We start from the raw sequence: 13,078 nt of genomic DNA, 5'->3' as shown, positions 1-13,078 counted from the left end.
CAAATCCAAATATCTAAACCAATATCTGAAAGATGAATCTTATCTGCAAAATACAGGCCAAAATTCTGTTTATGCGAATTCTAACTTTATCCAGATACTTAAAGTTTGCATAAGACAGACACAATAAACGAGGAATCATTTCAGAAAAAACGAGACGGGATCCCGGAAAAAAACATCTAGTTCTTACCATGGTACACTTCATGCAAAATGCTAAATCAATGGTGTCCATCTTACCGACATCATTACCACCCGCATGAAAAATAAAAATGTCAGGATCAGGATACAAAGAGCACCTTAAAAATGACATCCATCAAACCTTCCCCATGTAGTCCCCTAACCCCGTTCCAGAATACCCGGACGTCATCCGTTAAGAAGGAGAGGTTATCACCGTATGATCTCTTCAGCGCTCTTTCATGGGCCCAATGCACAAAGGAATGGCCAACGATCCATACGGTGATTTCTGTGAAGGCTACCGAGAAACAGACACAACATTAGACAACATTAAGGGATGGCCGAATATAAAGATGAAAACGACTAGAAGACCACCTCCCAATCTGTTTAAATACCGATTTACTTAAACAAGACTCAGCCACCGTAGTTGCGGCCCCAATCCTAAAAGAGTGTGATATAAAATTAAAACTCTCTAAACCCAGCTCCCGTAGACATTTGGATAAAACAGAGCGAAATTGATACTGCATTAACGTAGAGGAGTTTTCATGGATAAAACACTAAATACCACCAGCTGGCTTACGGTGCCAATATTGTGATAACATACTTACCGGTCAGATTGCCTCAGCCTTGATTTTGGCCAAGGTAACCCTTACCTGCCTGATCCGTTTTAGAATTTGGAAGAAAAAACAAAGCATAAGTACTGTGAATATGCACATTTTGTAATGTCAGACCAAGCTCAGAACCCCTATTTTTCGGCAATAGCTCACTGATCCGAAAAGGCTACAAAAAAACATGCAAGAAAACGCAGTGGAGAAAAGCAGCACTTCAAAATCGCTAACACAAACTGAAGACGTAATGCCACACAGTGAACATAACAAACTAGGGGAAATAGGGCACCTGCTATCAGGGGAACAATTCCCTTTCCTATAACCTTTTAGCATCTGCTTAACCATAAAATGATACAAAAGCGCAGGGGCGCCCAAGACCTTAAGAAAAAAGGAAACACCAGCTAAAACCCGAACCACTGTAGAATGAGCTAGTTGTCTCCTAAAAAGCGATAAATAAAAAGCTAACACCGAAACCTCACTTCCTACAAAAGGAGACCAACCCTTATCAGCCGCAAAATGACACCACCAACCCCATGAACGAATATAATCAGACCAAGTTGCAGGGGACACAGAAGACTGCAGATAAGACATACCTAGGACCAAATCAGATTCCAAAGATAAGGCGGGCACACTTCCCCTTCCATGTCAACCCCACTCGTCAACATGCAAAACTTCTGAAACTGAAAACGGAAAAGCGAGTCAGCAATAGAGTTATCCACACCCGGAATATGACGTGCTTTCACCCAAATATTCAATTTTAAACAAAGAAGCACTAGATGACGTAACAATTTAACAACTAACTGGCACTTGGACGATAAACAATTAACTTCAAATAAAACCCCTTTATTATCAGTATGCAGAAGAATTCGCTTATTAGAGAAAAACTGTCCCCATAGAACTAACGACACCACCACTGGGAACAATTTCAATAGCACAATATTGTTTGTTGCCCCATTCGCCACCCATGATGGGTGCCAGTTAGAAGCACACCAACGAACCCCCAGATTTAACCAAAATCACAAGCACCAGCCGTATCCGTAAACAAATCCAGAGAAGTAGCAGACACAAATTCCTCCTGCCAAAAAGAACAACTATTATATTGCTGAAAAAACTCTTACCAAATGGACAGATCCTCTTTAACCTCCTTTCACAATCGCCCATGAAAAACTGGATTACACACACCCAATTTTTTTTTTGCCAACTGACGACAGAAAACACCACCCATGGGAATAACCCTAGAAGCAAATGCCAACAAACCCAACACTGACTGAATCTCTTTTACTGTTGCTTTTTCTTACCCAACAATTTAGATATAGTAGAATGTATTTTATTAACCTTTAACAACGCAAGACGAAACTCCCCTTTCACCGAATCAATGACAATGCCTAAGTATTCCAAACAAGTAACCGGAAAAACTGTTTTATCAGACGCCAAAGGAACACCGAACTCTGAACAAATAAGAAAAAATTTGTTTAATAAATCTGAACAAACAGAGGACTCACCCGGACCAATAAACAAAAAATCATCTAAATAATGAGTTACCGCTCCACGCATGCTCCGTACTGAAACCACCAACTCCGAAAAAAAGATGAGAAAACTTCAAAATAAAAACAAGATAAAGAACATCCAATCGGCAAACACTTATAAAATAAAAGAACCTTGAAAATGAAAACCAAGTGAACTAAAAGCAGAAGGATGTACAAACCGGATTCCCAAAAAGTTGGGACACTATACGAATCGTGAATAAAAAACTGAATGCAATGATGTGGAGGTGCCAACTTCTAATATTTTATTCAGAATAGAACATAAATCATGGAACAAAAGTTTAAACTGAGAAAATGTACCATTTTAAGGGAAAAATATGTTAAATCAGAATTTCATGGTGTCAACAAATCCCCAAAAAGTTGGGACAAGGCCATTTTCACCACTGTGTGGCATCTCCCCTTCTTCTTACAACACTCAACAGACGTCTGGGGACCGAGGAGACCAGTTTCTCAAGTTTAGAAATAGGAATGCTCTCCCCTTCTTGTCTAATACAGGCCTCTAACTGTTCAATCGTCTTGGGCCTTCTTTGTGGCACCTTCCTCTTTATGATGCGCCAAATGTTCTCTATAGGTGAAAGATCTGGACTGCAGACTGGCCATTTCAGTACCCGGATCCTTCTCCTACGCAGCCATGATGTTGTGATTGATGCAGAATGTGGTCTGGCATTATCTTGTTGAAAAATGCAGGGTCTTCCCTGAAAGAGATGACGTCTGGATGGGATCATATGTTGTTCTAGAACCTGAATATATTTTTCTGCATTGATGGTGCCTTTCCAGACATGCAAGCTGCCCATGCCACACGCACTCATGCAACCCCATACCATCAGAGATGCAGGCTTCTAAACTGAGCGTTGATGACAACTTGGGTTGTCCTTGTCCTCTTTGGTCCGGATGATATGGCGTCCCAGATTTCCAAAAATAACTTCGAATCGTGACTCGTCTGACCACAGAACAGTCTTCCATTTTGCCACACTCCATTTTAAATGATCCCTGGCCCAGTGAAAACGCCTGAGCTTGTGGATCTTGCTTAGAAATGGCTTCTTCTTTGCACTGTAGAGTTTCAGCTGGCAACGGCGGATGGCACGGTGGATTGTGTTCACTGACAATGGTTTCTGGAAGTATTCCTGAGCCCATTCTGTGATTTCCTTTACAGTAGCATTCCTGTTTGTGGTGCAGTGTCGTTTAAGGGCCCGGAGATAACGGGCATCCAGTATGGTTTTACGGCCTTGACCCTTACGCACAGAGATTGTTCCAGATTCTCGGAATCTTCGGATGATGTTATGCACAGTTGATGATGATAGATAAAAAGTCTTTGCAATTTTTCGCTGGGTAACACCTTTCTGATATTGCTCCACTATCTTTCTGCGCAACATTGTGGGAATTGGTGATCCTCTACCCATCTTGGCTTCTGAGAGACACTGCCACTCTGAGAAGCTCTTTTTATACCCAATCATGTTGCCAATTGACCTAATTAGTGTTAATTGGTCTTCCAGCTCTTCGTTATGCTCAAATTTACTTTTTCCAGCCTCTTATTGCTACTTGTCCCAACTTTTTGGGGATTTGTTGACACCGTGAAAATTTGAATCAACGTATTTTTCCTTTAAAATTATACATTTACTCGGATTAAACGTTTGATCTGTCATCTACGTTCTATTACAAATAAAATATTGACATTTGCCATCTCCACATCATTGCATTCAGTTTTTATTCACAATTTGTTTAGTGTCCCAACTTTTTTGGAATCCGGTTTGTACTAATAATACGCGAAAAGCCGACTGGATAGACTGGGAAAGACAAATGATGAATTAAACGAAAAGCATTAGGCTCCTTTTTAGGCACCACACCTAAGGTGGAAAGGCGAAAATCAGGAAAAGGAGCAAGCGGGAAAGGACCAGCGATCCTGTTCGCAGCCAATTCCTTCCGTAATTTCTCCTGCACTACCAAAGGAAGCTGTGTAACAGATGATAAGTTATTTGCCCACTCACAACCTACTCCAGCAAATGATGGTAATATAAAACCTACTGAAAAGCCCTCAAGAAGCAGATCCGCATTCTTGGCATCCGACTCTTTGTAACAAATTCTTTTGTAGATGGCTGAGTGGGTAAATTAGCTCTTTTAAAACACTGCGCCATGGGATGGCTGCCCCTATAAAATGCACATTCATGACGATACTTACAGCAGGAAGGGCATCGATACTGCGCCTCATTAAATGCAAAGCACGTGCCCTTCTTTAGCCCCAAAGACTGCTGTACCATGAAAGAGGGCTGCTGCTTATGAGCCGAAAAGGATGTACGCTGCGGCACCAATAAATTAGGCCACAAATCCACATCCTTTGTGCCCCAACTCATGCTAGGGTATACTGACAATCTTTGCCTAACACCTTCATTATAGCTAAATCACCCGATACCCCCAAAACATTGTCTAGATGCTGAAATAGCCCCGAAAATGTCTGAGGAAATTTCTCGCCCATGACGCTACAAAATATACAATAAGCCTGCAACCAATTATTAAAGGTCAGAGGAATCGGACGTCTCCTATCTTCCTCTGACTTATCCTCCTTTTTTTCGAATTTCATGACAAACTCCTTGGATGCAGGCAACAGAGATAACATATCCACAAAATCAAATGAAAACCAAGAGTTGAAAGATCACAGGGAAGCAACTCCTTATAACATGCCTCTGCCACCCCTTTTCTTTTAACAACTAGGGGAACTCAAAGAGAATCCCCGCTGTCCGAAACCTGTTCACCCCCCCCCCCCGCTCGACCGGCCGGCAAGCGCTCACAACATCATCCGCCAAAGTAGCCGGTCCAGCAGGAGGAGATAAAGAGGGAACCAATTCCCTAATGAGGACAATACTCCCGAAAGGGATGCAATCACAGGGGCCAGCCCATTCAGGCACTCACCATTCGACGCATTCTCAGTCCGGACCTGAGAAAGAGAAAAGATCCTAGGGCTTCTTGGAGGAATTTCTTTGCCTGCATCCCCCTGCTGCTCAACACCGTAGTGGAGCTGCTTGCTGGGATGGACACTGCAGCGGCAGCACCTGAGTCCGGTGCTGACGTTTCTTCTTATGCCTTGCTGCAGATGAAGATCCCTCCAAGCCAGCATCCCTTGAAGAAGTCGCCAGGGAACCTTGAATCTGCACAGGGAAAGTGGAACCCGACAGCCGACCAATGTTCCTGGAGGGCGAAATTCTCTGGTGCACATCCAGAAGTAACAACATCAGCTTGAAGCCACTTTCTGCTTGGGCATCTGCAGCCGGCCTCTCCTGGGTGGACCTGGAAGAGGAAGGAGAGAAATGGGTGTGCTGCCTCCTCTCCCACTGAGAGGAGCGCAGCGCAGGTAAGACAGGAGGAGCTCCCATATCCAGCACCACATCTGCTGCAGCGCCCGTCCTCCACAGCACCGGACTCCATCTTCTCAGCTGAGGGAGATGCAATGTCCTGCAGACAGGCTTCCAGCCTGGCCGACATGTCCCCGCTCCCAGCGCACCTCTGAGGCTCCGCAACCAGGTGATCCATAGTAAGTAGTAGACCGGACCACACGGCAGGTCAGCGATTTTCACCACGGCGGAAATCAGGCAGCAGTCTTCACAGGGGCAGCAGGAGGGCAGCAATCTTCCCAGGGGCAGCAGGCGGGCAGCAGATCCTTCTACACGGCTTGCTAGTAGTGTTAATTGAGCACCAAAGTGCTCAAGTAGAACACTTTGCGATGCTCAATGGAAGTCAGTGGGAAAAACTGAGTATTAAACCAGGCGCCCCTTGCTCTGAAGAGGGGATGGTGCCGAGTCCCACACAGAAGATCACTGTACAGTGAGGGAATCCCCCAGTGTGAGTCCGTGGCTTAGGAGTCCCTGCTCTGACTCCATATATAGCTATGTCCATATATGGAATCAGTGCTTGGGGACACCCAGTGTATTTAAATCTAATTTAGCCTCTATTTCTGAAAAGTTTCTGCTGGGATTTGAACTCACAACCTTCTACATTAGAGGCTACATTAGACTTGAACCACTCAGCTATAAAGCTGAATTATTAACTATGTCAGAAAAACCTAATAGTAGTTTGTCATGTAGAAAGTATTCCTATACAGCAGAAGTATCATTTCATATTTCAGTGCAGGTTAACATGTAGCTCTATAGTGCAGTGTTTAAAGTTCTTGGCTCTAAATTAGAAGGTTGTGAGTTTAAATCCCAGCAGAAATGTTTCATAAAATATTAATTAATTAACATTCCCCATATGTCTACTTTATGTTGGCATCATTTTGGTAATGTAATGTAATTTTTTTAGAACGTTAGAAGGTTTAGAATTTTAGAAGCAATTTTTAAGAAAATTTCCAAAGTCAACTTTTTTAAGGACCAGTTCAGTTCTGAAGTCACTTTGTGGAGCTTACATAACAGAACCAACCCATAAATGTCTCCATTTTAGAAACAACACCCCTTAAGCTATTCAAAACGGGTTTTATTTGTTGTTAACCCTTTAGGTATTCCACAGGAATTAAAGCAAAATAGAGGTGAACTTTTTTTTTTTTTTCCAGGAACATATCAAGGGTTAACAACAAAACAAACCTCAATATTTTGTGGTCGTATACCAATGGTTGGGAACACGACAGGGCACAGAAGGCAAGGAGCGCCATGTGGTTTTTTGAGGGCAAATTTTGCTGGAATGGTCTTTGGGCACCATATTTCATTTGAAGAGACCCTGAGGTATCCCCACAGTGAAAAGAAAAAGTGACCCCATTTTGTAAACTACACCACCCAAGGAATTTTTAACGGGCATAGCAAGAACTTCACTCAACAGGTGTTTCATATAATTTTGAATACTTGGGTGTGAAAATAAAAAATATATATTATATTTTACAAGAAAATAGTGTTTTAGGCCCAAACTTTCTTTTTCGCAAAAGATAACAGGAGAATTCCCCCCCCCCCCCCCCCTACAATTTGCTACCCACTTTCTCCTGAATACAGTAATACCCCAATTGCGGTCATAAACTTTTATTTGGGGATACGCCAGGTCTCAGAAGGGAAGGAGCAGCATCTGGATTTTCTAACATGGAATTTTCTGTCATGGTTTTTAGGAGCGATAACTTTTTTATTTTTTGTTGAATGAGCTGAGTGCTTATTTTGTGTGGGACAAGCTGTAGTTTTTATTGCCACCATTTTGGGGGACATTTGGCTTTCTGGTTGCTTTTTATTGCATTTTTCGGGAGGAGAAGTCATAAAAAAATAAATTGAAAAATGACACCAAACAGCTTTTTTTGGAACGTTTACTTCATGGGGTAGATTATGTGATATTATTATAGAGCTGGTTGTTGTCTAGTTTTTTTTTTTAACATTTTAGACAATAAAAAAATTTTTTGAAAAAAAAATCATGTTTTTGTGTTGCCATTTTCTTAGAGCTATATTTTTTTCATTTTTCTGGCTATAGTCTTGTGTGAGGACTTGTTTTTTGTGGGACGAGTTGATGTTTTTATTGCTACCATTTTTGGGTACATATGACTTTTTGATTGATTGATATTATGTTTTTTGTGAGGTGACTTAAAAAAGCTGTTTTAGCATAATTTGTATTTGTTAGTTTTTTTACACTGTTGATTGGATGGACTGCCGTATGAGTGTTATCGTAAATATAGGGAGGTTGTTTTTCTTTTTGTGGAGAACACTCTCCGATTCAATAAAAGAGGGAGTCCTCCCAGAAACAATGACAGAGGCCGCAATAACAGTAATATTAAAGAAGGGTAAAGACCCTAATGAGATGGGATCTTATAGATCTATTTCTCTCCTTAACACAGATGTTAAACTTTATTCTAAAATCTTAGCTATGAGGCTATCTAGTGTTATGACATCAATTATACATCCAGACCAAAATGGCTTTATTCCTAATAAGGGAACTCATTATAATTAGTGTTGATCACGAATATTCGAATTTTTATTGCGAATATAGGTACTTCGAAAATTCGCGAATATGTCGAATATAGTTTATATATATTCGTAATTTCGAATATTCAAAAATTTATCAAAGGCTGATTTACCTTTATCAAAGGCTGATAGAATATCTCTAGTTAAGATGGTCATTCTCCCTCAGTTACTCTATCTCTTTAGGAATTCTCTAGTTTGGATCCTGGATAGGTTTTTTAAGGTAATCAAAAGGATTATTAATGATCTACTCTGGTGGAGGAAACGGGTAAGACTTAAGTTAGAGCATTGGTATAAGCCTCAGGAGAGGGGAGAAGTTAACCTCCCCTGTTTCAGGGGATATTTCTTAGCTGCACAGTTTTGTTTTCTTTGTAAATGGAAAGATCTCCATATGATAACTTTTTTACTCTACTGGAGTCTGATCAACTGATCAACTCCGATAGGGAATTTAGATCAGCCAGGAATCTTTTTATGAATTCATGGTACTCTATTAGACTATGGTGTGGAGTGAAAGGTTCATTAGGATGCACTTCTTTATGGTATAACCAGCATTTACAAACTTTAGATGAACTAGCTAAGGAACAATATTAGCAAAAAAGTTATATTTTATATTTGACACAGGTAGTAAGTAATGGAGATATTATTTCATTTGTAGAATTATCACAGAGAGAAAAAGCACATAAATTATTATGGTTTCGGTATCTACAGTTAAGATCGGCACTTTTGAGTATAAAGGAAAAAAATTGGTTTCAAATACACACTTCAACACAATTTAATGAGTGGATAGGGAATTTGGATCAGAAGATGAAGAAACTCGTTTTGGAGGTGTTTCTTCTACTGGCCAGAGGACTTGGCAAAATGAGTGTCCAATGATCCATTTGGATGACCAGGAGAAGATAACTTTGAATTTAAAATTTGTCTCACATAATTTCAATCATGTTGTGGTGCAGTTTAATATTCCACATAGACTTTATGTTACACCTCTCTGGCTTAATTGATGTGGGATTAAGAATGACTCCAACTGTCCTAGGTGCGATGTTCCTGAAGCGAATTATTTGCATATGTTCTGGTCCTGTGCAGAGTTGAAACACTATTGGGGGGCTATTCATAAATATATTGAGGGAAAATTGAAGGTGTGGATCCCTTTCTCAGCTGAATGTTGGGTATTGGGTGAGCTGGCCAAGGTGAGCTGTCAGCAAAATCTTTTATTTAAGATAATGTTTTTGGCACGACTTTTAATAGCACGTTCTTGGTTTTCGCGAAACAGTCCCACTATGAATACATGGTTAAATCTGGTGAATACTACTAAGGGATTTGAATATATTTTGTATAAGCCGAGAAATTCTGAGAAAAAATGGATTGGAGTCTGGGGAGACTGGAATTCATAGAGCTTCTCCGCTCTTCACCCGTCACCACTACTCCTCGGTCTTAGAACGGAGGAGTGGTGGTGAAGGAAGATGCATCGCAGGGGGGGGGTTTGCGGGGTTAAAGGAAAATATGTTGATATATGTTAATAATGACATGTTTTGTGTAATGGTTATTGCTGGACGATTAATAAAGAGTTTAAAAAACAAACAAAAAAACAGGCATGTCAGGAGTGGTGAAAGGTCCTCTTTAAGCTCTTGCCACTCTGGCCAAGATATAAGGATCCTGAACAGAGAATCTCTCTCTATTAGCTCAGAATTCCATAACAGGGTTTATAAAAATGGGTTTTATAGCCTGTGTATTCCCTTTAGTGCATTGATGATTTATTTAAGAGGCTGAGCACTCACCACACAATCTCCTCTGGCACAAACACTATAAGGATCTTTGTAGCTACAACGGGTACCATCGTGGACCACCTGATTCATGAAAACAACATCTCCCATTTCTTTAGACTGGCATATAAGTTCACATTTCTGTTCATCTGTAGGGGAAAGCAGGTTAGAATATAAATAGCTACAGAGTTGGACGGATTTGAGACAAAAACCGCCCTTTTAACACTATATAATGGAAAACTCCCGGGCAACCAGCTAATTTGTGATGTGCCCAAATTTTCTTCTGCCATTAAACAGCCATTATCCTTAGTAATAGAATTTAACAATAGTAATTCAGGTCATAGACATAAGATGTTTTTTTTAAAACCAAAGATCTGATGGCAATTTTATTTTTAATAGGGACATCCAGACTCTCCCCTGACATCGGGGAAATAGTAATCAGACACAATAGATTGCAGCCAGTTCAGTATCTCAACTAATTTTGGGTGACTTCCATCTTTTGTCTATTTTCTGTTTTACAGTTTCTACTGTATCTGCTTTCATCAAAACATCATCAGATGTGAAGGGACAATGTACATTATTCAAATAATAGTGACCTATTGACATAAAACATGTCTTTGAAGATGTTTTACCATCATGATGTTCATAAGGAAGCCAAGTGTGCTTGGTGTTTTGGTGTGTGTAGTATGAGTTTCGCTGGGAGCACTGCTGAGCACGGAAATCCTCAAATGGTCCTCGACATTCTTCAGTGTTGCACATCTGATATTCATAGGTAGGACCCAGGCAGTCACGACCTCCATACGCTGGTCTGCACAAAACAATTTATAATAAATGTTTTAGTAGCCCTGGGTTATGACAGTATTGGGTCATAATTTCTCTTTCTCCTAAACAGTCCCATGAGACTAAGAGGTTAGAGATGCACAAAAATACTTTACAGTACATTATTGCTTTTGTTAGTTTTTAAACATAGTACCCAGTAAGACAATGTATGTGACCTATTGATATAAGGGATGTGTCTAATTGCTGGGGATCCTTCTGGCACCTCCACATATTACCAGAATGGGGGTTCAATGTCTCCCATTTAAACAGGTCAATGGTCAAGCACTGCTGCTATGTTTAAACTTAATGGGATGGATGCTATGGATAGCCAAACTCTATACTTGGTTATCTTTAGAAACCCCCAAGATATTGAAGCGAAAATGTGCATGCTCGACCACTGCTATTTTCAAATAGTGGACCCTGGCCCTCTGTTATTTTTGTATCCCTACCCACCTGTGGAGAAGTAACAGTCTTTCTGGGACAACCCTTTGAAAGTTATTTTCTAATTACAGTTGCTGAAGTTTCCAGTGACTGCTCATTATCCCTTCAGCATCCTCTATAGACATGTAGTATTCCATATGAAAGGACGTCCATGTAATACATGGGGTGAACCATTTCTGGCAGGGAGAAAAATGCTATGTGTTCGTGTCCCTCTGCTCTGGATTATAAAGGGAAATGCCAAACAGTGATTCCCCTTTTTTGATGTTGTAGAGTTCAGATAACCTCTTGAACCAAACAGTGGGAGCATATACTTTGTTGAAAGGAGGCCTGCTCTTGTGTCTACATTTTCTGGACAATCAGGGACACGTTGCTGAGTTATTCTATACATATTAAAACAGTATTTTCATTATGTCACAAAAAAGTCACATGAATCATTATATTTGTTACAAAATAATCATAAATGGAAAGTAAAATGTGTACTTTTTATTAATATTATAAGACTAGGTATTTGGGTCTGCATATCACACATAGGTACGTTTATTCTATTTTCCAGTTTTGTAAATTCTTAATCTGCAAAATCAAATGTGTAACTGGGGTGTTATGGTTTAAAAAAAAAAAAAAAAAAAGATTCACCTATAAAGGTTTTAGAAATGCATTCCTGGTCTCAAAGGACTGATTCTGATTTTGTCATTAACACTACATAAAGCATATGGTTGTTAAAGGTGTTCTTAATATTGGATTGGCGGGGGACACACAGCACCTCTACCTATCAGCTGTTCGAGAGTTGCTCCGATGCTGGAACTACACAGCTCCACCCATGGCATAGCGGGCAGTGCTGGTCACTGTAACACTCCTCTCGCTGAAGTGAATATGAGCAATGCTGCAGTAATAACCAGCTCCATCCACTACACAGTGGACAGACCTCTGAAGTTCCAGTGCCTATTTTCAGCACAACAGTTGATCGCCAGGGGTGCGGGTCTCAGACCCCTCCAGTATCATATTTATGAACTTACATAAGGATAGGTAATGAGGAGTTAAATCCTGGAGAACCCCTTCAATATGACCATCAGTCTAATTCATAATTTATATTTGGTGGGTTCTTTGCTTCATAGTCTGAAGCCCCTCACCATCGTAGCAAATGGATTGTATGAAAGATAAAATCTATTACATAGGGTTCTTCGGATGAGAATCGATATCAGTTGGCGGCCAATACAGATTACAGATAATATACATATATAATTTGTTACATAGGTAAAAAACTCTTTATGTCCATCATCGACCTCTCCTTTTAGACTCCACTCTAAAATGTCGGTCTTAATAAATGACCCCCTTAACATGGAAGATGTGTTATGGTAACCTAGAAATATAAGTATGTTCAAGGCTCAATTGTCTTAAAATTTGAATCGTTAACTCTTGTGATGACGTATGGCAGAATAAATGAGGTTGCAAGAAAAAGAAGAAATAACATCTGAGAAAGTAGAAGCAGTTGAAACAGCAAATGATGGCTTTGAGCTATATTAACATTTGCCTTCAATAAATCACAACTTTCTGAAAATTTATTGTTTTGCTATATGCCTTGTGCCAAGTCTGTGTTTATGTAATCCGAAAATATGGTGGAGAAAGAACAAAAAGAGCACACAGATGTGGCTCTGCTGAGAAGAAAGAACCACCAGAAGCATAACATATGCTTACATTTCACTGAAGTGGAATTTGAAAGATTACTCACAAGTGTTAGGCACACAAGCTAGGGATCTGGTCCCCAAATTGAGCATATGAGACTGTCAGCCATTGATTCCATGTAAGCACCTGCTGAGTCATACCATTTTACA

At 40.2% G+C, this 13,078-nt stretch overlaps 1 protein-coding gene across 3 annotated transcripts in view; it reads right to left on the bottom strand.

Moving 5' to 3' along the window:
- The window catches only part of ADAMTS14 (ADAM metallopeptidase with thrombospondin type 1 motif 14), a 201,471-nt gene that overhangs the window by 36,656 nt on the left and 151,737 nt on the right, over positions 1 to 13,078 (bottom strand). For all 3 annotated transcript variants that reach the window (XM_044296805.1, XM_044296806.1, XM_044296807.1), the window contains exons 12-13: positions 10,622 to 10,797; positions 10,005 to 10,138 (exon numbers count right to left, since the gene is read on the bottom strand). In XM_044296805.1, the coding sequence (XP_044152740.1) occupies positions 10,005 to 10,138; positions 10,622 to 10,797 (310 nt within the window). The remainder of the gene's footprint in view (positions 1 to 10,004; positions 10,139 to 10,621; positions 10,798 to 13,078) is intronic.

The sequence above is a fragment of the Bufo gargarizans genome, chromosome 6 (assembly GCF_014858855.1).
Source record: "Bufo gargarizans isolate SCDJY-AF-19 chromosome 6, ASM1485885v1, whole genome shotgun sequence".
In the NCBI taxonomy this organism is placed as follows: Eukaryota; Metazoa; Chordata; class Amphibia; order Anura; family Bufonidae; genus Bufo; species Bufo gargarizans.
The sequence above is the reverse complement of the archived record's forward strand: the minus strand, read 5'-3'. Positions and strand labels throughout refer to the sequence as shown.